The 22542-nt window shown below is 34.5% G+C and overlaps 1 protein-coding gene across 2 annotated transcripts in view; it reads left to right on the top strand.

The window, feature by feature from the left end:
- METTL15 (methyltransferase 15, mitochondrial 12S rRNA N4-cytidine) overlaps nucleotides 1-22542 on the top strand; it is a 235173-nt gene that overhangs the window by 174562 nt on the left and 38069 nt on the right. For both annotated transcript variants that reach the window (XM_081261711.1, XM_081261710.1), the window contains exon 5: nucleotides 11356-11547. In XM_081261711.1, the coding sequence (XP_081117837.1) occupies nucleotides 11356-11547 (192 nt within the window). The remainder of the gene's footprint in view (nucleotides 1-11355; nucleotides 11548-22542) is intronic.

Here is a 22542-nt window from a genome sequence, read left to right on the forward strand (position 1 = left end):
TGTTTCTTAAAGAAGAATGAGAACTCCTCGGGAAAATCTCCAAAATGCAACTGATTTTGTCTTGATGTTGATTCCTTGAGTGGGTCAAAATATATATATATAATTTGTAAACATTGTTCATGTGCTTTTGATATTCATCCTTAGAGACAGCTAGATTAAATCACCTGACTTCTTTAAACATGAATTCTGTAGGCCATCCAAACATTCTGCTTCAATGTTGCTAAGCATTCAAGACTATTGATGTTTTAAGTTGTGATATTTAAACATTTTCTGATTAATAGAATTAGTGGATGTATTAGTCAGCTGTTCATCATTGTGACCAAAATACCCGATAAGAAAAACATAGAGAGGAAACATTTATTGTGGGCTCTCAGTTTCATGGTCTTAGTCCATAACTGGCTGTCTCCATTGCTTTGGCTTCCCAGCAGAGGCAGAACATCATGGAGGAAGGGCATGGTAGAGGAAATGTACTCACTTTATTGCAGCCAGGAAACAGAGACTGGAAGGAACCAGGGACAAAATATATAAGGTCCCCCACCCCGTGCACAACCCCAGTGACCCATTTTCTCCAGCTATACTCCATCTACCTACAATAACTATCCAGCAATTCATCAATTTACTAACCCATCAAATGAATTAATCCACTGATGAAATTGTAGTTCTCATAATCTAACCATTTTTTTTTTCTCTTGGTATTAACACAGGAGCTTTCTGGGGGGAATACCTCATATCCAAGCCACAAAAGTAGGGTATTTTGATAGAGTATATGCATAGTGATCAATATTTAAAGGTTAAATTTATCTCAGTTCTTTTTTAAAAAAATATTTATTTATTTATTTATTTTAGTTTTCGGCGGGACACAACATCTTTGTTTTTATGTTTGCTGAGGATCGAACCCGGGCCGCACGCATGCCAGGCGAGCGCGCTGCCGCTTGAGCCACATCCCCAGCCCCAATATCTCAGTTCTTAAATTCAGAATATATTAGAAAGTGATGCCTCAGAGATATGGTCACTTCTTATTCTAATTATCACACCAAACTTTCTAAAACAATAGATAAGGATGTGGTATTATAGGAGCAAAATTATCTAGCATACAGAAGCCAGATATGTTAGAAATCATAGAAGGAGTTGTTTAAAGGCCATGTTGTAAATGCTACATAACAGTCATTACTTAGAGAAAACCATTCTGTGCATAATTAAATCTTTGTACATTATTAAATTAAATGTATTTGTACTGGGAAAAAAATTCCTAGAAGAGTAAAAGAAATTCTCCAAAAGGAATTTTGTTTGAATAATATTATTATTGTAATATCATTCTTCATTTTAAAACACTTCAAAGTTTTCTTCTTCATTGTATAAATTAATATTACCTAATTTCTTGGCTTTTATTTTATTATTTTATTTCTTTGTTACTACAACATACTAGCATTTTTTCCTTTGAGTATACTTAAGCTTTTCCACGATATTGTAGGTAGCAAGATATCATGAAGAAAAATATTAAAAACATACTCCGGTTGTCTGTTGTAAGATGGCTCCTTAAAGCTTCTTTAAGAAATAGGAAAGATAACTGTCTAAAACTATGCCCTTATAACAATTATCTTCAATAAACCTTATGTACACTGCATTTATTTGCCTCTCTAAAGTACACGTAAGTATACTCTATGTATTACATCTCTTTCTTAATACTTTGATCATATTCAGATAGGTGATGAAAAAAGATGTTGAATTGGTTATTATTAAGTACTCTTTGATGACTTTTTAAATTGTTTTTTGATTTATTACCACCTTCATCAAAAAAATCATTTCAGTGCTGAAGACACAAAACAAATAGCCAAAAAACAGTATATAATTGTCCATAGGACCGTTAAGAGATTAATGCTTTCCTACAAAGATAGTAGTATTCATATATAAAAGATAGATCACATTACAAAGTAGCATGTACAGAGTGCCAAAGGAATCAACAAAAGGCTCAACAGAAGACGTTATCATCAACCATGAAATATGGAGTTTTGTTTATATGTCAGTTACATGAAATTTGTTAATTGTGTTTCAGATATTTTCTGATTATTCTGTCTATATTGAGAAACATTTAAAAATCTACAATTTTTGTGTTTGTCTATCTGCATTTGCTTCTATCAGCTTTTTGTTTACATACTTTGAAACTATTTAAGCAGGTGCACATGTATAATTGACATGTCATGCTTTTGTCTTGATAATATTCTTTTCACATTCAGTAATGTTTTCTGTTTTAGAGTCTATTTTGTTAACACTATACCATCTATTTTTGTTTCGTGTTTGTATGGCATTTTTTTTGTATCTCACATTTAACTGTTTTATGTCCTAATGTTTAATTTTGTCATTTATAAGCAGCTGATTGTTGGACTTTTAAAATCAAATATAATACTACCAGTCTTTTAATTAGAATATTTAGTCCAGTGATATTTAATAGAATTATTGATATGCTTGGGTTTAAATCTCCTACCATATTCCTGTTTATTTTTTGTCTAACTTGTTCTATGTTCCATTTTCTTTTCTTTATTGTCTTTTTGCTAATTATTTTATTTTCTCCTTCTCTTGTGTATTTTTTATACATTAATTCTTCCTTTGAACTTATTATGGTAATCACAACATGTATAAGTGTTTGTTTGGGGCACTTTCCTACCTTATTTTTTCATGTTGTCTATGTGTCTTCCTTTCTTGCAGTGTAGATGTGAGATATTACAATTTCTTCCCTATATTCTTGTAATACCTGTGCAGATTGTCTGTACCTGTTGGGCTTCCAGACTTTACCAGTGTCCCTCAATGGATGCTACTGCATCCTGGGTCTGGAACCTGCTTAAGTTGGAGTGGGTGGATCCAGGCTGCTGGACTTGACCTCCCATGGTAGTCTGCTGGCTGGAAGGGGAAGTACTTTGCCAAAGGCTAGGCTCTGGCAGTGTCTGCAGTGTCCTGGATTCCATTTGGGTTGTTGTGAGCCACCTGGGCTGGATCTCAGCTCTCATGGTAGTGCCTCTGAGTTGTTCTTAACCCCATTTGTTGAAATTTATTTTCAATTATTATCATTTTCTTTTTTCTATTTGAGCTTATTTTCATTTTACTATTTTCTATAGACCCAGTTCCGGGCTGAAATTATCGATTTTTTCTTTGTTTTCTTGAGTAAGTTAATTAGTTATTTTATAGTCCATTCTAATAACTATTCCATATCCTGTAGGTCTGATTCTAGTATATATATTTCTAGAGTATTATATTTGGTCTGACCTCCATATCCATCAGGTATTTTTAAATATTCGTTATAACATTGTTTTTGAAAAATCATGGAGCTAATTTGAGAATCTGGGAGATATCTTCTTCCAGGTTCTATTTACTCTTGTTTCTGACACGTAATTAATCTAAGACCATATCATCCTAGTAATACAATAAGGCTTAAACTGATTAGAAAGTGAACCTTGTACCTTAATGATCTATTTTTTATTTGTCTACCCTGTTACTACTTTTGTCTTATTTTAGAAATTTAGGATCCCACTTTGTGGCATAGCCCACCTTGATGGGTTCTGAACTCTCTTATTTGTCTCCCATATTCTATGAAGCTCAATTTATTAGCACTTACCTTCCACTTATAAATTAATAGGTCTTTAGATAGAGAGCTAAATAAGTCTTAGATGCTTTTATTTCTGTCTGTTTTTTTAAGCAGATGATCATAATAATTGATCATAAAAACCTTTCTAGTTTTTTCTCAGTGAAAGAATTGATCTTGTTAGTTTAAACTCCTGTAGATACATAGAGAAGATTCTGATTGTATTGATTTTTATTGTCTCCTAATAACAAAAGTTCTGCAGTCATTAGGGGTTTTATCTGTATCTTACATGCTTAGAAAAGTAACCAATATTTAGACTCTGCTCAGTACATATCCTTTTGGCATTTGTTTTTATAATTGAGCAATGTAAAAACTGAACTATGTTTAAAACTCACAATGGTCATAGTGCATATGAGTGAGTGCAAAACTTTTAGGAGCTGCTTAATCATCATTCCAAAACAGGGAAAGATTTTTCCACTGAATAAATCTTTTACAAGGTACTGAGAAATATAAATATAATTGTATTTTATCATTTCTAAAATAAACTTTAAGTCAATATGTGAACAGTGAATGAATGATAAATTAATTTTTAAAAGTATTTCTTGAAACAAAAGACAATGGTTAATAAAGATAGTGCTGTCAAAGGTTTTAAGAAAATTGAAAATATGAAGTAAAACTTCACCTCAAATATCACCTCACTGTAGTAACAATGGCAATTTTATTAAAAAGACAAGAGATAGCAAGTGTTGGTGAGGATGTAGAGAAAAGGAAGACCTTGGTCCCCTGTTGGTGGAACTGGAAATTTGTAAAGCCATTATGGAAAACTGTGTGGAGGTTCCTCACAAGCTTAAAAATAGAACTATCATATGCTCTAGCAGTCCCCTACTGGGTATATATTTAAAGGCAATATAATCAGTATGTTGAAGAGACATCTACCTTCTTATGTTTATTATAGCACTAATAGCCAAGAAATGGAAACAACTTAAGTGTCCTTCAGCTGATGAATGGATAAAGGAAATATGGTACTAAGTACAATGGAATACTGTCACCATAAAAAGAATGAAATGCTGTCATTTGCAACAACATAAATGGAAATAGAGATCTTTTTTTTTAAGTAAACCATGGACAGAAAACTACCACATGATCTCACTTATATGTATGATATAAAATAATTGATTTCATAGAAGTTGAAAGTAGCATTACCAGAGGCTAAAGAGCCTAGAGAGGAATGAAGGAAGGGAAATGTTGTCAGTAAATACTAAGTTATAGTTAGGTAAAAGTAAAAAGTTCTGGCATGCTGTTGGACAGTACTGTAAACTATGATAATGTACATTTCAGAAAGCTAAAAGAAAATATTTTCATGTTTGCAGAAGTAGATATGTTTAACCCAATGTAAACATTAACTTTAATTTTAAAAGAAATTAAAACATTAATTTTTAATTAAAAAATCCTTTAAAAGATAAAATTGACCCATAAGTCTAACACTTTAAGGAAACAGAAAATTTATCATGAGACAACACTGAATTCAAAATGTCAATGATTCAATCAATTAATTTCTAGACATGCAAAAAATAAGTCAGTGAAGGGATGGCAAACCAGAAATTACAGAGGTGATGTACACAAGGACAAGAAAACTTTTTTGTAAATATGCTCCAGATAATCAAGAATATAAAGGAAAACACAAGGAAAAAGAGGAACAAAAATAAGATTTTTTTCTTGCTAACAGCTTTACTGAAGTATAATTCACATGGAAAAATGAAAGACTTTTTTAAAAGATCAAAATGGAGCTTCCATAGATGGTATTGATATTATCTGAAATAAACATTTCACTGAAAGAAATTTATGTCAGATTAGACAGTACAGAAAAAAAAAAGATCACTGAGCTTGAAAGTATAGCAATATAATCAATTCATAATGAAGCCGAAGGAGAAATAAGACTGGAAAAACAAAATGAAAAAGATTTCTGTGATTTTATGGGCTATGCCAAGTATTTTTAGAAATTTATGGGCTGTACCAAGAAATTTTTAGAAAATTATGCAGAGCATATATATCTTTTCATTTATTCTCTACAGTTATGGAAATACTCTGACAAAGGTATCATTTAATAATATTTAGCAGTGCCCATATCAATATGATAATGAAAATATCTTGAATATAAGTACATATGGAAAAATTTTATGTGGTAAATATTGACATTAAAAAGTAAACCATTCTCCTGGTATAACAGAGGCATGGTATAGAGGAAGGAGAAATACAGAAAAATAATGGTACCTAAGAGAGGTCAAAGAAAATTCTTCATAGTCAAAAGGTCATATTCAGTGTGCAGTTGGTATATTTGGAACAAATCCTTACCATTGTTCCCAACTCTCATTGGCAGCATAGTGACAAAACTGTATCTGAGGAAAGAAAAACAGCTTAAAGCAGGAAGAGAAAGGTCATATTATTGAAGACCTTTTAATGCCTTGACATTCTTATATATGTTAGTTAATACACCTTCATAAAATCTGTGTAAGTTTAAAATCGTTCTATTGTCTTCATAGTACAAATGAGGAAATGAATCTGGGGGTTAAATCATCAGAATACTCTTGTTCTGATTCACTCTAACATCAGAATTTAAGGTATTTCTGTCATACTAGATGCACTCAGAGGGGGAAAAATTAAGCAACATGAGATACAAGAAAACTGAAACTGAGAAGATTAACTTACCCATTACCACAGGATTAATAAGTAGCACAGCCAAGATTTAAACATAAGCAATATGTCATTCCCCCTTTCCACTATACCTCTATTACTTTAAAAAAGTGAACTATCTCCAAGGTGATTTATGTATATTTGTTGATGTGCCCTTTTATATTGTATGTTCTTATTCATTTTCATATTCTTGTATCCAGTACATGGTAGATAATTCCTATTCAGCAAATATTTGTGAGAATTGAATCTGTAGACCTACGTCTATGAAACAATGGCAAAAACAATTATTTAGTAAATTTATCTTACTAGAAAAGTAAGATAAATTTGTACATAAGGACAAGATTGTAGTAATGAAGAGTCGGAGATCTGAAATGTAGTAAATAGAAACATGAGAGGTAATGTTAATGTTGTGTAGTAACTAAGAACATGGACTCGGGGGCGAGAGTGGACTAAGTTTATATTCTGATTTCACTGCCTACTAACTGTATGACTTGACTTCACTGTCTGTACTTGTTTTCTTATCTGAGGTGAGTCAGTCACCTACCTCATAGGGTTATTTTGAGTATGAAATAAGTTTGTAGGCATAAAGGACTAAGCACCAGTTCTGGCCTATAAAAAGCACTTTACAAATGTTTGATCTTATTGTTCCTAAAATGAAACTATGCATTCATCCACTATTTTGGCTCACTCTAAATTCCTTGCTGAAGAGGATTAATAAAATGGTCAAACTAGCGATGGTCTCTGCTTTGTGCCTACAGACTAATAAAACTTAATGGCTGAGAGGCTGGCATCAAATGATGCTAGCTTCAGCAGTTTAGTGAGACCCTGTCTCAAAAACAGGAAAGGAAAATACGTATGGCAAAAATTGTACTTAGATAAAAAGCAATTAACAAAAATGCCAGATACATAATAGAAGAAACAGGCATAGCAGCATTGCATGTGAAAAAGACTAAAAAGTTAGAGTTAGTATAGCTCAACAATGAAATAAATTCCAAAACTATTTGATTTTGAGCTATAGTAATATAATAGTTGAACAAGGGAAGTAAGAATTTATTCTGTGTTGATTATGTGGAATTCAGACTTAGTCATATAAGCAAACTGGCACAACTTCATAAAAGAGCAACTATCCTGGTGAAAGATTCTTTATATGGAGACTGGTTGAAGATACAAGAAAAGGAGAACTGAGAATCATGATAGCTATAGCAGTTAGGATGTTTTTTAGTCATAAGTAAAAAGAAGAAAAAGTAACTGTTTTCAATACCAAAGTAATTTTCAACTCATAATTCAGTTCAGAGGCAAGTTGGGGTTTAGATGAGACTCAACCCAATGCCCTTGTTAATCTGCTGACCTACTAGCAATAATCAGCACTTTGTACTTCTTTTATATTAGTGAGATTCAGAAAAACTTTTCTTTTCAGTAGTTCAATGGAAGAAAGAGGAATGGTCTTTCCCCAAATCTCTAGGAAATATCTCTTTTATCTCTTTGGCCAGAATTGTGACACATGCCAAAATATAATGAACAGAATATAATGGCAGCTAATCAAAACCCTATTTCTCTCTCTCTCTCTTCTCTCTCTCTCTCTCTCTCTCTCTCTCTCTCTCTCTCTCTCTCTCTCTCTCTCTCTTTCTCTCTTTCTCTCTTTCTCTCTCTTTTTTTTAAGTACCAGGGATTGAACTCAAGGGCACTCAACCATTGAGCCAAATTCCCAGCCCTATTTTGTATTTTATTTAGAGACAGGGTCTCACTGAGTTGCTTAGTGCCTCACCTTTGCTGAGGTTGACTTTGAACTTGCGATCCTCCTGTCTCAGCCTACTGAGCTGCTGGGATTACAGGCGTGCGCCACTGCACCTGGCCAAAAGCCTGTTTCTTGAGCTGAGATATTATATCCATCAGGACTCTCCAGAGAAACAGAACTAGTAGGAAATATATAAATATGATATATAAATATATCCCCTACTATGTATGTATGTATGCATACACACGTAAGCATATATACATAAGTATACATGTGTACACACATATGTACACACATACATATACATTATAATTTAAAATATTTTTAACATATAGATATGAAACTTATTTCAAGGAATTTGCTCACATGACAGTGTGGCTTAACATGTAAAATCTGTAAGGCAGATCAGCAAGCTGGAAACTCTTCGGTAAGGTGAAGTTGCAGTCTTCAAATAGAAACTTTTTCTTCCTTTGGGAAACTTTAGTTTTTGCTTGTAAGACTTTTCAATTGATTGGGTTAGACCCAACAAACATCTTGAAGGGAGTATCTTTTATTTAAAATCGACTAATTGTAGATGTTAACCATAGTAACACCTAAATTAGTGTTTGATTAAATAAGTGGGTACTATGGCCCAGTTTCTGGGATATAGACATATAAACCATCATGGATATGATCAGTCTTTCCCAAAATATGAGGATGAATCTTGAGATCCTATTGGACTAGATTGGCAACAAAGAGAAAGCCAATAAATATTGCTTACACTAGCTAAAGGTAGATGTGAGAAAGGCATAGGTTTTCAACTTATTTTACATAGAGTAATACTAGAGACAGAAGTTAAAGAAGTAGTGAGGAAACAGACATCAACTAGAAAAAACTCACAAAACAATAGTGAATTCTTTGTTTTTCATTTTATGGTTTGTTTTGAGTTTTGATGTGGTGCTTGGGATTGAACTCAAGAGTCTTGCATGCTAAACACATGCTTTACCACTGAGCTACATCCCCAGCATGTATAATAATAATAATATCTATATATATTTATATACTTCTTAAATATACATAAAATGATTTTTCCCCAAATGATCTAACCATAGGATTTCCTTCTAATGATGCTTTTGTGGTTAAGATTCCCTAGCCAAATAACCCTTCTTTTTATAAGCATCAGGCACCATTTCTGCCTGTTATTGATTAGCACGTTCAGATCCCTACCAGTCTATGTTCAAACAAACCAATCACATCCACCTGTAGGAACCAGGGGGCACTCCAACTTCTTAATAGCACAGCCCCTGCTTGTTCACTCTGTTGAGTATAATCTGTGTGACCTGACATGGCATAATTTGTCTTCTTCTCCTAGGTTGTGAGTACATGCAGTTTATGAATTCTGGTGTTCGTTATTGTCTTTTTAACCATCTCCACAGCCTTTGAATGGGAATCCCTTCTTCACCAATGTAGTGAAAAGAAAGGGATTTAGACTGTTTCTCCTCCCTTTCCCCATTACTTAGCAGTAATATTGGATTGGAGGATGATTCAAATATTTGTTAATTTATTGGCATAAATGACTTGTGAGTTGCCTTTCAGTGGCAAGATTTAATTCTTTCAGGGTTTCCAATGCTAATATTAGCATTCATATTTTCCAAAAACAGGGCAATTTGCTCATCTGTTTATCATTTGCTTCATTCAGATTGTTTTGTAAACTATTTATACATCTTGCTTCTCTCAGCTCAAAGCTCCAAAAGACATACTCTATTAATCTTCATACACCCTTTATATATCCTTTACATAGCATAATCACTGACATACAGAAGATAATCAATATCTATTTGGTGAGTGAAATTAAAAAATCACAGTATTTAAGAAAAATGAAACAATGAACTGTGAAGTTCCCTGTAAACAGCATTAATATGTAAGCAAATATATAAATGTGAATTTCCCAACACTTGAAATCCAACCTCACTCCATCTTCCTTTACACTCGGAGGAATGACATCTTTAGAGCTGCCCTATTTTTTTCTCATTCCCCTTCCAAAATGAATGCCAGTTGCCCTGAGGCCCTGGGGCTCCTGAGGAACCCTGAAGGCAGCATCTCCCTTTGTGTAGGAAAGAGAATTAGCCTAACAACAAGGTGATCCTAACTCCTTGCCTGAGTTAATTCTGAATGTTCCAATCACTTCAGAATTTCTACTGAGATCTAAAACACTGCCTCTTCAAGAAATCATTTATTTTAGTCATAGTTTCATTTCTCCAATGTGTAGCTGCATAGCACCCCATCCTAAATTATAGGAAAATCATGAATAAAACTAAAATGGTTGGATTGAACTTATGTGACATGCCTTTTCTGATTTCTGTTTTTTGAATTAAATTTATGTGTAACTGGCTCATAAAGTTTTACATATTTTGGGATAGTATGCAATGTTTCAATACATATATATGTATGTAAATACATATATATGTATATAAATATATAAAGGATATTACAATGTTTAAATAAGGTTAAACATATCTATCTGCTCAACCATTTATCATTTCTTTATTGTGACAACTCTCAAATTTTTTTCTTCCAGCTTTTTGCAATGTACAGTAAATTATTCCTACCTATAGTCATCCTACTGCACACCAGAACATCTTGCTCCTATCTATAATTTAGTGCCCATTGATCAACCTTTTCACATTTCCTCCCTCCACCCAACTCTCCTCCATTGCCAATAAGCACCATTCTACTATATTGAAAAGTATTTTATGTCCCACATATGAGTGCTATCATGCAGTACTTGTCTGTGCCTGACTAACTTAACATACTGATCTCCACTTCCATCCATATTGTTGAAGATGATAGGATTTCTTTTTTGTGTGTGGGAGGGGGGCTTAGTGATATTCCATTGTGTATATATATCATATTTTCTTTATATGATTCTTGTTCTATTATTTATTCTATTTTAACTGTCTTATTCATTAAGATAATTCTTTTGATAAAATAGCATGTGCTTCTTTTTCCTACCCATATGATAGATTTTAAAATAGATTTAAAACTATTTAAAATTAAAAATCTGGATTAACAAAGGAATTTTTCTAATTTATGAATTTTTTATGATTTCTGATTTATGAGATATTGTATACCTTCCCAATGGTATATAATAAATTGTGTTTATTTATAAGAATAAGATCACATTAAATCAGCTCTGGTGTTTGAAACCAAGATATATAGTTTCCATATCCATATGTTTTTTTGTATTGCACTAGCCATGTGGTTGATACTCAGTAAATACATATTGATTAAATTATCTAATAATAGAATGTGCTCTCTTTAAGAAACACTTTAATATTATAGGAGTGTTTTCTCTGTCTCCTGGGTTTATTTACAGTAAGCAGATCCGAGCTATGCTAGGCCAGTTCAGCCAGGCAGAAGACTTATTAATGAAAGCCGGAGTGCAGCCAGGGACTTTAAATGGAGTTCTTTTGGATCTTGGGTGTTCCTCCATGCAACTTGATGCTCCTGAAAGAGGTTTTTCCCTTCGGAAGGATGGCCCCTTGGACATGAGGATGGATGGTGGCAGGTGAGTATCAATAAAATATTTCTCCTTAAAACAAAAAATCAATTTCACAAAAGCACTCTGAATTTAATTTCCTCTTAAGACTGCAGAATTCCCATCACACACCTACACCAAGTACTACCCAGACATAATAAATCAGTTTTGTTTACTACTCATTATAGATTTTAGTACTTCTCTGGCCTTAGAATTCTAAAAAAAAAATAATAATTATTATTGTTCTTAACACAGAATACTGTGGAGGATACTTTCCCTACTGATTGTCTTTTTCACTGAAACCATATTGGGCTTTTAGGTTACCAGTAATACAAATGAATATTAGGATACTGAAATAATGGCTTTATTTTTACATGCCCAACTAAACCTCTTATGAGAAACAAAAAGAACTATCTTTAATGCATATTCTTTTATAATACTGAAAAAAATGGAGGGTTCTATGATTGAACTTGCTTGAGAAAAACTGCAGTTTTTGGTACATCAAACACAGCATTATGCATCAGATATCTTTTGCACTTCCTTTTCATTCTCACCCCTATGGGAACACTAGTGTTTATTCTCCATTTTTCAAATAGGGTACATATATGTTAAATTAACACAAAAAGGGTCACATTCTAGAAGAGTATCTGAATTAATTTTAAGAGCTTAGATTAGCATCTGTGTGAAAAACCAATGCTGGCTCACGGCCTGAGCAACTCACATCTTATTCTACCAAAAACTGGTTTGTCTCATGGTAATTATTCACATATAGCGTTTTTCCCTGTGGTGGAATAAGACTTTTGTTAATTTGGATAGAGACTGATATTTGTTAGAATCCTGTTTTTTCTGAGTCTAATAGCTTCTGCTTATGTCGTTGGCCTTCACAGAATGAAGAATGTCATCATTAAAGAAAACAATAAAAATCCTTTAAAAACCAGTGCCTAATAGTAAAGGTCAAAATATATTCTCCTATTTGGAGATTGAAATGGTTTTACAAAAATGATAAAATATTAAGCAAATTTCTGCTATTTCTATACCTTGTTAAGGAGAATGCCTTCCAAAATACAAGGAACAAAGTTTCTAGTTAATAGTACATTCCTCCTGGGTGTGGTGTTGTACATCTGTAACTCCATAACTCAAGATGCTAAGGCAGTAGGATCACAGGTTCAAAGCCATCCTCAACAATTTAGTGAGATCTGTCTCAAAAAAAAAAGAAAGAAAAAGAAAAAGGCTAGAGATATGGCTCATCAGTTACACCCCCGGGATCAAGCCCTGGTTGCCCCCACCCTCCAAAAAATAGTTCATTCCCATATTGTAAGAGTAAAGACTTTTCTTTTCTTTTTTTTTCCTTTTTTTATTGGTTGTTCAAAACATTACAAAGCTCTTGACATATCATATTTCATACATTAGATTCAAGAGGGTTATGAACTCCCATTTTTATCCCAGATACAGATTGCAGAATCACAACGGTTACACATCCACATTTTTACATAATGCCCTATTAGTGACTGTTGTATTCTGCTGCCTTTCCTATCCTCTACTATCCTCCCTCCCCTCCCCTCCCATCTTCTCTCTCTACCCCATCTACTGTAATTCATTTCTCTCCTTGTTTATTTTCCCATTCGCCTCACAACCTCTTATATGTAATTTTGTATAACAATGAGGGTCTCCCTCCATTTCCATGCAATTTCCCTTTTCTCTCCCTTTCCCTCCCACCTCATTTCTCTGTTTAATGTTAATCTTTTCTTCCTGCTCTTCCTCCCTGCTCTGTTCTTAGTTGCTCTCATTATATCAAAGAAGACATCTGGTATTTGTTTTTTAGGGATTGGCTAACTTCACTAAGCATAATCTGCTCTAGTGCCATCCATTTCCCTGCAAATTCCATGATTTTGTCATTTTTTAGTGCTGTGTAATACTCCATGGTGTATAAATGCCACATTTTTTTTTATCCATTCATCTATTGAAGGGCATCTGGGTTGGTTCCACAGTCTATCAATTGTGAATTGTGCTGCTATGAACATCGATGTGGCAGTATCCCTGTAGTACGCTCTTTTAAGGTCTTCAGGGAATAGTCCGAGAAGGGCAATAGCTGGGTCAAATGGTGGTTGCATTCCCAGCTTTCCCAGAAATCTCCACACTGCTTTCCAAATTGGCCGCACCAGTTTGCAGTCCCACCAGCAATGTACAAGAGTACACTTTTCCCCACATCCTCGCCAGCACTTGTTGTTGTTTGACTTCATAGTGGCTGCCAATCTTACTGGAGTGAGATGGTATCTTAGGGTGGTTTTGATTTGCATTTCTCTGACTGCTAGAGATGGTGAACATTTTTTCATGTACTTGTTGATTGATTGTATGTCCTCCTCTGAGAAGTGTCTGTTCAGGTCCTTGGCCCATTTGTTGATTGGGTTATTTGTTGTCTTATTGTCTAATTTTTTGAGTTCTTTGTATACTCTGGATATTAGGGCTCTATCTGAAGTGTGAGGAGTAAAAATTTGTTCCCATGATGTAGGCTCCCTATTTACCTCTCTTATTGTTTCTCTTGCTGAGAAAAAACTTTTCAGTTTAAGTAAGTCCCATTTGTTGATTCTTGTTATTAACTCTTGTGCTATGGGTGTCCTATTAAGGAATTTGGACCCCGACCCCAGAATATGTAGATCGGAGCCAACTTTTTCTTCTATCAGACGCAGAGTCTCTGATTTGATATCTAGCTCCTTGATCCACTTTGAGTTAACTTTTGTGCATGGCGAGAGGATGGGATTCAGATTCATTTTGTTGCTTATGGATTTTCAGTTTTCCCAACACCATTTGTTGAAGATGCTATCCTTCCTCCATTGCATGCTTTTAGCTCCTTTATCAAAGAAGATAGTTGTAGCTTTGTGGATTAGTCTCTGTGTCCTCTATTCTGTACCATTGGTCCACCCGCCTGTTTTGGTACCAGTACCATGCTGTTTTTGTTACTATTGCTCTGTAATATAGTTTGAAATCTGGTATCGCTATACCGCCTGCCGTTGGGATTTTGATTGGCATTGCATTAAACCTGTAGAGAACTTTGGGTAATATTGCCATTTTGATGATGTTAGTTCTGCCTATCCATGAACAGGGTACATTTTTCCATCTTCTAAGATCTTCTTCTATCTCTCTCTTTAGGGTTCTGTAGTTTTCATTGTATAAATCTTTCACCTCTTTTGTTAGGTTGATTCCCAAGTATCTCATTTTCTTTGAGGATATTGTGAATGGAGTGTTTTTCCTCATTTCCGTTTCAGAAGTTTTGTCGCTGATATACAGAAATGCCTTTGATTTATGCGTGTTGATTTTATATCCTGCCACTTTGCTGGATTCATTTATTAACTCTAGCAGTTTCTTTATAGACCCTTTTGGGTCTGTTAATTATATTATCATATCATCAGCAAATAGTGATAATTTAAGTTCTTCTTTTCCTATTTTTATGCCTTTAATTTCTTTCGTCTGTCTAATTGCTCTGGCCAGTGTTTTGAGAACTAAATTAAATAGAAGTGGTGATAGTGGGCATCCCTGTGTTGTTCCAGATTTTAGAGGGAATGCCTTCAATTTCTCTCCATTCAGAATGATGCTAGCCTGAGGCTTAGCATAGATAGCTTTTACAATGTCGAGGAAAGTTCCTGTTATCCCTAGTTTTTCTAATGTTTTGAACATAAAGGGATGCTATACTTTGTCAAATGCTTTTTCTGCGTCTATCGAGATGATCATATGGTTCTTATCTTTAAGTCTATTGATGTGGTGAATAACATTTATTGATTTCCATATATTGAACCATCCTTGCATCCCAAGGATGAATCTTATTTGATCATGGTGCACAATTTTTTTGATGTGCCTTTGTATCCGATTCACCAGAATTTTATTGAGGATTTTTGCATCTAGGCTCATCAGAGATATTGGTCTGTAGTTTTCTTTCTTTGAGGTGTCTTTCTCTGGTTTCGGAATCAGGGTGATGTTGGCCTCATAGAATGAATTTGGCAGAGCTCCCTCTTTTTCTATTTCCTGAAATAACTTGAAAAGTATTGGTATTAATTCTTCTTTAAAGGTTTTATAAAACTCCACTGTATACCCATCCGGTCCTGGGCTTTTCTTGGTTGGTAGTCTTTTGATGGCCTCTTCTATTTCATCCATTGATATTGGTCTGTTTAAATTGTGTGTATCCTCCTGACTCAGTCTGGGCAAATCATATGACTTAAGAAATTTATCGATGTCTTCACTATCTTCTATTTTATTGGAATATAGGTTTTCAAAATAATTTCTAATTGTCTTCTGTATTTCTGTAGCATCTGTTGTGATATTGCCTTTTTCATGCTGTATGTTAGTAATTGGAGTTGTCTCTCTTCTTCTCTTCGTTAGCATGGCTAAGGGTCTGTCAATCTTATTTATTTTTTCGAAGAACCAACTTTTAGTTTTGTTAATTTTTTCAATAGTTTCTTTTGTTTCAATTTCGTTGATTTCCGCTCTGATTTTAATTATTTCTTGCCTTCTGCTACATTTGCTGTTGTTTTGCTCTTCCTTTTCTAGGGCTTTGAGATGAAGTGTGAGCTCATTTATCTGTTGTTTTTTCCTTTTTTTGAGGAATGACCTCCAGGCTATGAATTTCCCCAACCCACTTGATTCTAATGTATGAAATATGATATGTCAAGAGCTTTGTAATGTTGTGAACAACCAATAAAAAAAAAAACTGCTTTCATTGTGTCCCATAGATTCCTATATGTTGTGTCTGTATTTTCATTTATCTCTAAGAATTTTTTGATTTCCTCCTTTATGTCTTCTGTAACCCATTGATCATTCAGTAACATATTGTTCATTTTCCATGTGATGTAGGATTTTTCCTTCCTTCTTTTATCATTGATGTCCAGTTTCATTCCATTATGATCAGATAAAATGCATGGTATTATCTCTACCCCTTTATATTTACTGAGGGTTGCCCTATGGCATAATATATGGTCTATTTTTGAGAAGGATCCATGTGCTGCTGAGAAAAAAGTATATCCACTTGATGATGGTTGATATATTCTATATATGTCAGTTAAGTCTAGGTTATTGATTCTGATATTGAGTTCTATAGTTTCTTTATTCAACTTTTGTTTGCAGGATCTGTCCAATGGTGAGAGAGGTATGTTGAAGTCACCCATAATTATTGTGTTGTGGTCTATTTGATTCTTGAACTTGAGGAGAATTTGTTTTATGAACGTCGCAGCATCATTATTTGGTGCATAAATATTGATAATTGTTGTGTCTTGTTGGTGAATGGTTCCTTTTAACAGTATATAATGTCCTTCCTTATCCCTTTTGATTAACTTAGTCTTGAAGTCGATTTTATTCGATATGAGGATGGCCACCCCTGCTTGCTTACGAGGACCGTGTGCGTGGTATATTTTTTCCCAACCTTTCACCTTCAGCCTGTGTATGTCTTTTCCAATCAGATGTGTCTCCTGGAGGCACCATATTGTTGGATTTGTTTTTTTAATCCATGTTACCAGCCTATGTCACTTTATTGGAGAGTTTAAGCCATTAACATTCAGAGTTACTATTGATATATGGTTTGTACTGCCAGCCATGTTTGATTATTTATCTTTTCTTTTTTAATTTAGTTTGTTTCTCTATGATTAGCTTTCCCCCCCACCCTCTGTCATTACCGAGGCACTTCCCACTGATGGTTTTGGTTGTTGTTTTTCATTTCTTCCTCGTGTAGTGTTTTGCTCAAGACGCCTTGCAATGCTGGTTTTCTGGCTGCAAATTCTTTTAGCTTTTGTTTATCATGAAAGATTTTTATTTTGTTGTCATACATGAAGCTTATTTTTGCTGGATACAGAATTCTTGGTTGGCATCCATTGTCTTTCAGTGTTTGAAATACGTTGTTCCAGGATCTTCTCGCTTTCAGCGTCTCTGATGAAACTTCCGTTGTTAACCTTATTGGCTTACCCCTGAATGTAATCTGCCTCCTTTCTCTTGTAGCTTTTAATATTTTCTCTTTGTTCTGTATATTGGCTATCTTCATAACAATGTGTCTTGGTGTTGGTCTACTGTGATTTTTTTGTGCTCGGTGTCCTGTATGCATCTACAGTTTGTATATCCGTTTCCTTTTTTATTTCTGGAAAGTTTTCTGTAATTATTTCATTCAGCCAGTTACTCATTCCCTTGGTTTGAACCTCTGTAGCTTCCTCTATCCCAATGACTCGTAAGTTTGTTTTTTTTTATGTTATCCCATATCTCTTGGATGTTTTTCTCGTGATTTTTTACCAGCCGTTCTGAGTTGGCTAGACACTTTTCAATATGATATATTTTGGCTTCATTATCTGACGTTCTGGCTTCTACTTGCTCCACTCTGTTTGTTAGTGATACTCTCAGTTGAGTTTTTAATTTGGTTTATCATTTCCTTCATTTCTAGAATTATTGTTTGATTGTTTTTTTATAATCTCTATCTCCTGATAAAGATGCTTAACTTCTTCTTTTATCTGTTTATGTAATTCATTTTCAATGTGTTCTTTCACCATTTGGATTTGCTGTCTCGTATCCTCTTTAAGGTTCCATTCCATCTGTCTAAGGTATTCCTTGAGTTCTTTGTATGACCATTTTTCTGATGACTCTATGTCCTCCTGAATATTTAGGCTGCCCTTCATTGTTTGTACTCCTTTTCTTCCTTGCTTTTTTATGCTGCTCATGTTACTTCTTGTTCTGTATGAGTGCTGAGTTACTGTTTACTCTTATAAATTTATTCGATGCTTGGAAGGAAAGATATTAGAAGCGAAGGGAAGAAGTCACTAAAGATAATGAGAGTAGGCAGGTAGAATTCAAGGAAGGGGGAATAAGAAAATTGAAAAGAAATGAAAAGACACAAGAGAAAAAAATAGAAAATAAAGAAAAAAAGAAAAAAAATTGTAAAAAGTAATAATGATAATAAAAAAATGAAAATTAAAATTTAAAAAAATAATAATAATAAAATAAAAAATTTTAAATAAATTAAAAACATTAAAAAAGTTAAAGAACAACAACAACCAAAAAATGAAAATGAAAGAAAAAAAAACCCAAAATAAAAAAATAATAATAATAATAATAATAATAAATGCAGTCATAGAGTTTGATTAACTTCTCTTCCAGTAGGTGGAGCTGTGCCCACTGGGCCAAGTTTCTCCTCTCAATAGGTGGGAACCAATCACTGTGTAGCAGTTCTTCCTCCCAGACTGGGCGGGTCTCCAATCCTGAGTGTCTAGGGCCTTCTCTTGTGTTTCCTCAAGCCAGGCCCCTCTCACGGGTGCTACTCACCACAATTCTGGCTACACACCAGGGCTGCTGCTCCTGGGAGCCCTGTTTTCATGAATGCCTGGGCACACTCTCCCTGTTTGCCTCCCTCAGACCCTACGTTTGTAGAGCTTGGCTGAGAACCCCTAGCAAATTTGCTTGCCCTCCGGTAGCCACACCCCCGGTAGCTGGTGCAAGAGACCTCAGTTGTCAGCACTGGTGGGAGCGGTAGCGGGGAGTTCCGCGCCTCAAGTCCCGCGCCACTCCTGATTCCCTTGGTCTGGCTATCGCGCTCACAGTAGAGCTGGGAGGGGCACTTACGGGAGAGCTGGGAGGGGCCCTTAAGGTTTCCCCGCTGTGTGGAGAGGGATGGCTAGGGGATTACACACCTGTTGCCGCTGGTTTCAATGAAGTTATCTCCTCTGCCCGTGACGTCAGTTCTCTGCCATGGTACTATCCTATGCAAATGGTGACTGTTCGTTCCCTTTGCCGGGTGACCAATGTAACGGGTGGGTCCTGACTGTCTCTCCCAAGCCCCGTTTCAATCCTGTGGCCACTGCCTATGAAGGCTCGGTTGGCTTTTACCTCTGTAAGTTCAGAAGGGCCGACCAGTTATTTCAGGGGGATTGTTAGTGCTGAGTTATGAGAAGCAGGCGAACCGGAGCTTGAATGCAGCCGTCCCGGGCTCAGTGTGTTTTCTGAGAGGCCCAAACTGTTCGCCCCAGATCCACGTCAGCTCAGCATTGCCTAGTGATCCTGAGCAAACAGCATTTAGACAGTTTACAACTCCCTATGCCCGCGCAGCTGAAGAGGTCAGAGACCTGATCTCCCCGCGCCCGCCGCCATGTTGGATCCTTATCCGGAGTAAAGACTTTTCAAGTAATTGTAGTTTGTAATGGATGAGATTAAAGTTGAGCAAAGTTATCTTAAAAAGTTGACTGGTAATCAGAGACTCAGGAGGTTGGACAGTGAAATAAAAACGTTCCATGATGAACAAAAGTTAATAAATTTAAAACTAGTAAGCCTGAACTACAAAACATTCTCAAAATATTTTCATGAAGAAGAAATGAAAAATAAAAGTGAAAACCAGCAAAGGCGGGAACTACATAAGAAGAATAACCAATCGAAGAAAGTAATTCAAATTAAAAACCAGTAACGAATCAAAAATTGACAGGGAATAAAAATTATTTCTCAATAATAACATTGAGTGTAAATAGACTAAATTCATCAATCAAAAGACACAGACTGGCAGAGTGGATTAAAAAATAAGACCTAAAACTATGCTGTCTCTAGGAGACTCACCTCATAGGCAAAGACTTCCAGACACTGAAGGTAAAAGGATGGGATAAAACATACCCTTCACATGGATCTCAGACAGGCAGGGGTTTGTATCCTTGTATCAGATAAAGTGGATTTCAAGCCAAAGTTTATCAGAAGGGACAAAGAAGGTCATTTCATACTGCTTAAGGGAATTATACATCAACAAGACATAACAATCAAAAATATTTAAGGTCCAAACAATGGTACATCTATGTATATCAAATAGGCCCTTCTCAATTTCAAGAATCAAATATACCACAACACAATAATACTAGGTGACTTTAACACACCTCTCTCCTCACTGGATAAATCTTCCAAACAAAAACCAAATAAAGCTATAGAATTTAAAAATACAATTAACAATTTAGACTTAACAGACATATGTAGAATATTTCATTCACAAATGACTGAATACACTTTTTTTTAGCAGCACATGGTTCTTTCTCTAAAATAGAACATATCTCAGACCACAAAGCAACGCTTAGCAAATACAAAAAAAAAAAAAATAGAGATGATACCTGGCATCCTATCAGAGCATAATGGAATGAAATTAGAAATCAACAATAAAATTAAAAATAGATCTACTCTGACACCTGTAGACTACATAATATACTCATGAATGAAAAATGAAAAGCAGAAGAAATCATGGATGAAATAAAAAATATTTAAAGGTATATGAGAATACCAAGACAGTATATCTAAATCTCTGGGACATTATGAAGAAAATTCTAAGAGGCAAGTTCATTGCATCAAGATCATTCATTAAAATATAGAAAGTCACCAAATAAACAACCTAATGTTACATCTCAAAGCCCTAGAAAAAGAACAAATCAACACCAAACGCAATAGAAGACAGGAAATAAATAAAATTAGAGTAAAAATCAATGAAATAGAAACAAAAAAAATGTTAAAAAATTTACAAAGCAAAAAGTTGGTTCTTTGAAAAAATAAATAAAATTGATAAACTGTTAGCCAAGCTAACTAAGAGAATGAAAGAGAAAACTAAATCATGATGAAAAGGAAATATGATGGACACTACTGAAATACACATGATAATCAGAAACTATTTTGAAAATTTTTACTCCAATAAAATAGAAAAACTTAAAGACATCGACAAATTTCTAGAGACATATGATCTACCCAAATTAAATCAGGAGGATATAGAAAATTTGAAAAGATCACTTTCAAGCAATGAAATTGAAGGTGCCATCAAAAGCCTACCAACAAAGAAAAGCCCAGGACCACACCAATTCTCAGCAGAGTTCTACCAGACATTTAAAGAGTAACAAACACCAATCCTCTTGAAATTATACCATGAATTTAAAAAGGAGAGAACCCTTCCAAACTCATTCTATGAAGCTAACATCACCCTGACACCAAAACCAGACCAAGACACCAAGGAAAGAAAACTTCAGACCAATATGCATGATGAATGCAGATGCCAAAATTCTTTTTTTTTTTAATTTTTTTTGTTTTTTAGTTGTAAATGCACACAGTGCCTTTATTTTATATATGCAGTGCTGAGAATCAAACTTAGGGCCTCACACGTGCCAGACAAGCATTCTACCACTGAGCCACAACCTCAGCCAAGATGCAGAAATTCTTGATAAAATACTGGCAAATTACTTACAAAAAACATATTTAGAAGATAGTGCATCATGATCAAGTGAGTTTCACTAGGGATGCAAGTTTGGTTCAGCATACAGAAATCTAAAACGTAATTCATCACATTAATAAACTTAAAGACAAGAATCATGTGATTATTGTAATAGATGCAGAAAAGGCATTTGACAAAATGAAGCATACATTCATGTTCAAAACATTACATAAACTAGAGATCGTAGGAACATAACTCATATTGTAAAAGCTGTATATGTTAAACCCAAGGCCAACATCATTCTAAATGGAGAAAAATTGAAAGCATTCCCTCTAGAAACTGGAACAAGATAGGGATGCCCTCTTTCACCACTTCTATTAAACATAGTCCTTGAAACTCTAGACAGAACAATTAGAAGAATTAATTAAAGAGATTCAAATAGAAAATGAAAAACTCAAACTTTCAACTATTTGCTGACAACTTGATTCTTTATTTAGAAGACAAAAAAAAAAAAAAACTTCACCAGAAAACTTCTAGAACTCACAAATGAATTCAGCAAAGTACCGGGATATAAAATGAATACCCATAAATAAATTACATTTCTATACATCAGTGATTAATCAAGTAAAAGAGAAATTAGGAAAATTTTCCGATTCACAGTAGCCTCAATATATGTACATATTTGGGAATCAATCTAACAAAAGAGGTGAAAGACCTCTTCAATGAAAATACAGAAAACTAAAGAAATTGAAGAATACCTTAGAAAATGGAAAGTTCTTCCATGTTTTTGGATAGGCATAATTAATATTGTCAAAATGGCCATACTACCAAAAGTGCTATACAGTTTT

Source organism: Spermophilus citellus (assembly GCF_964194105.1).
Source record: "Spermophilus citellus genome assembly, chromosome: 2".
NCBI classification, from domain to species: domain Eukaryota; kingdom Metazoa; phylum Chordata; class Mammalia; order Rodentia; family Sciuridae; genus Spermophilus; species Spermophilus citellus.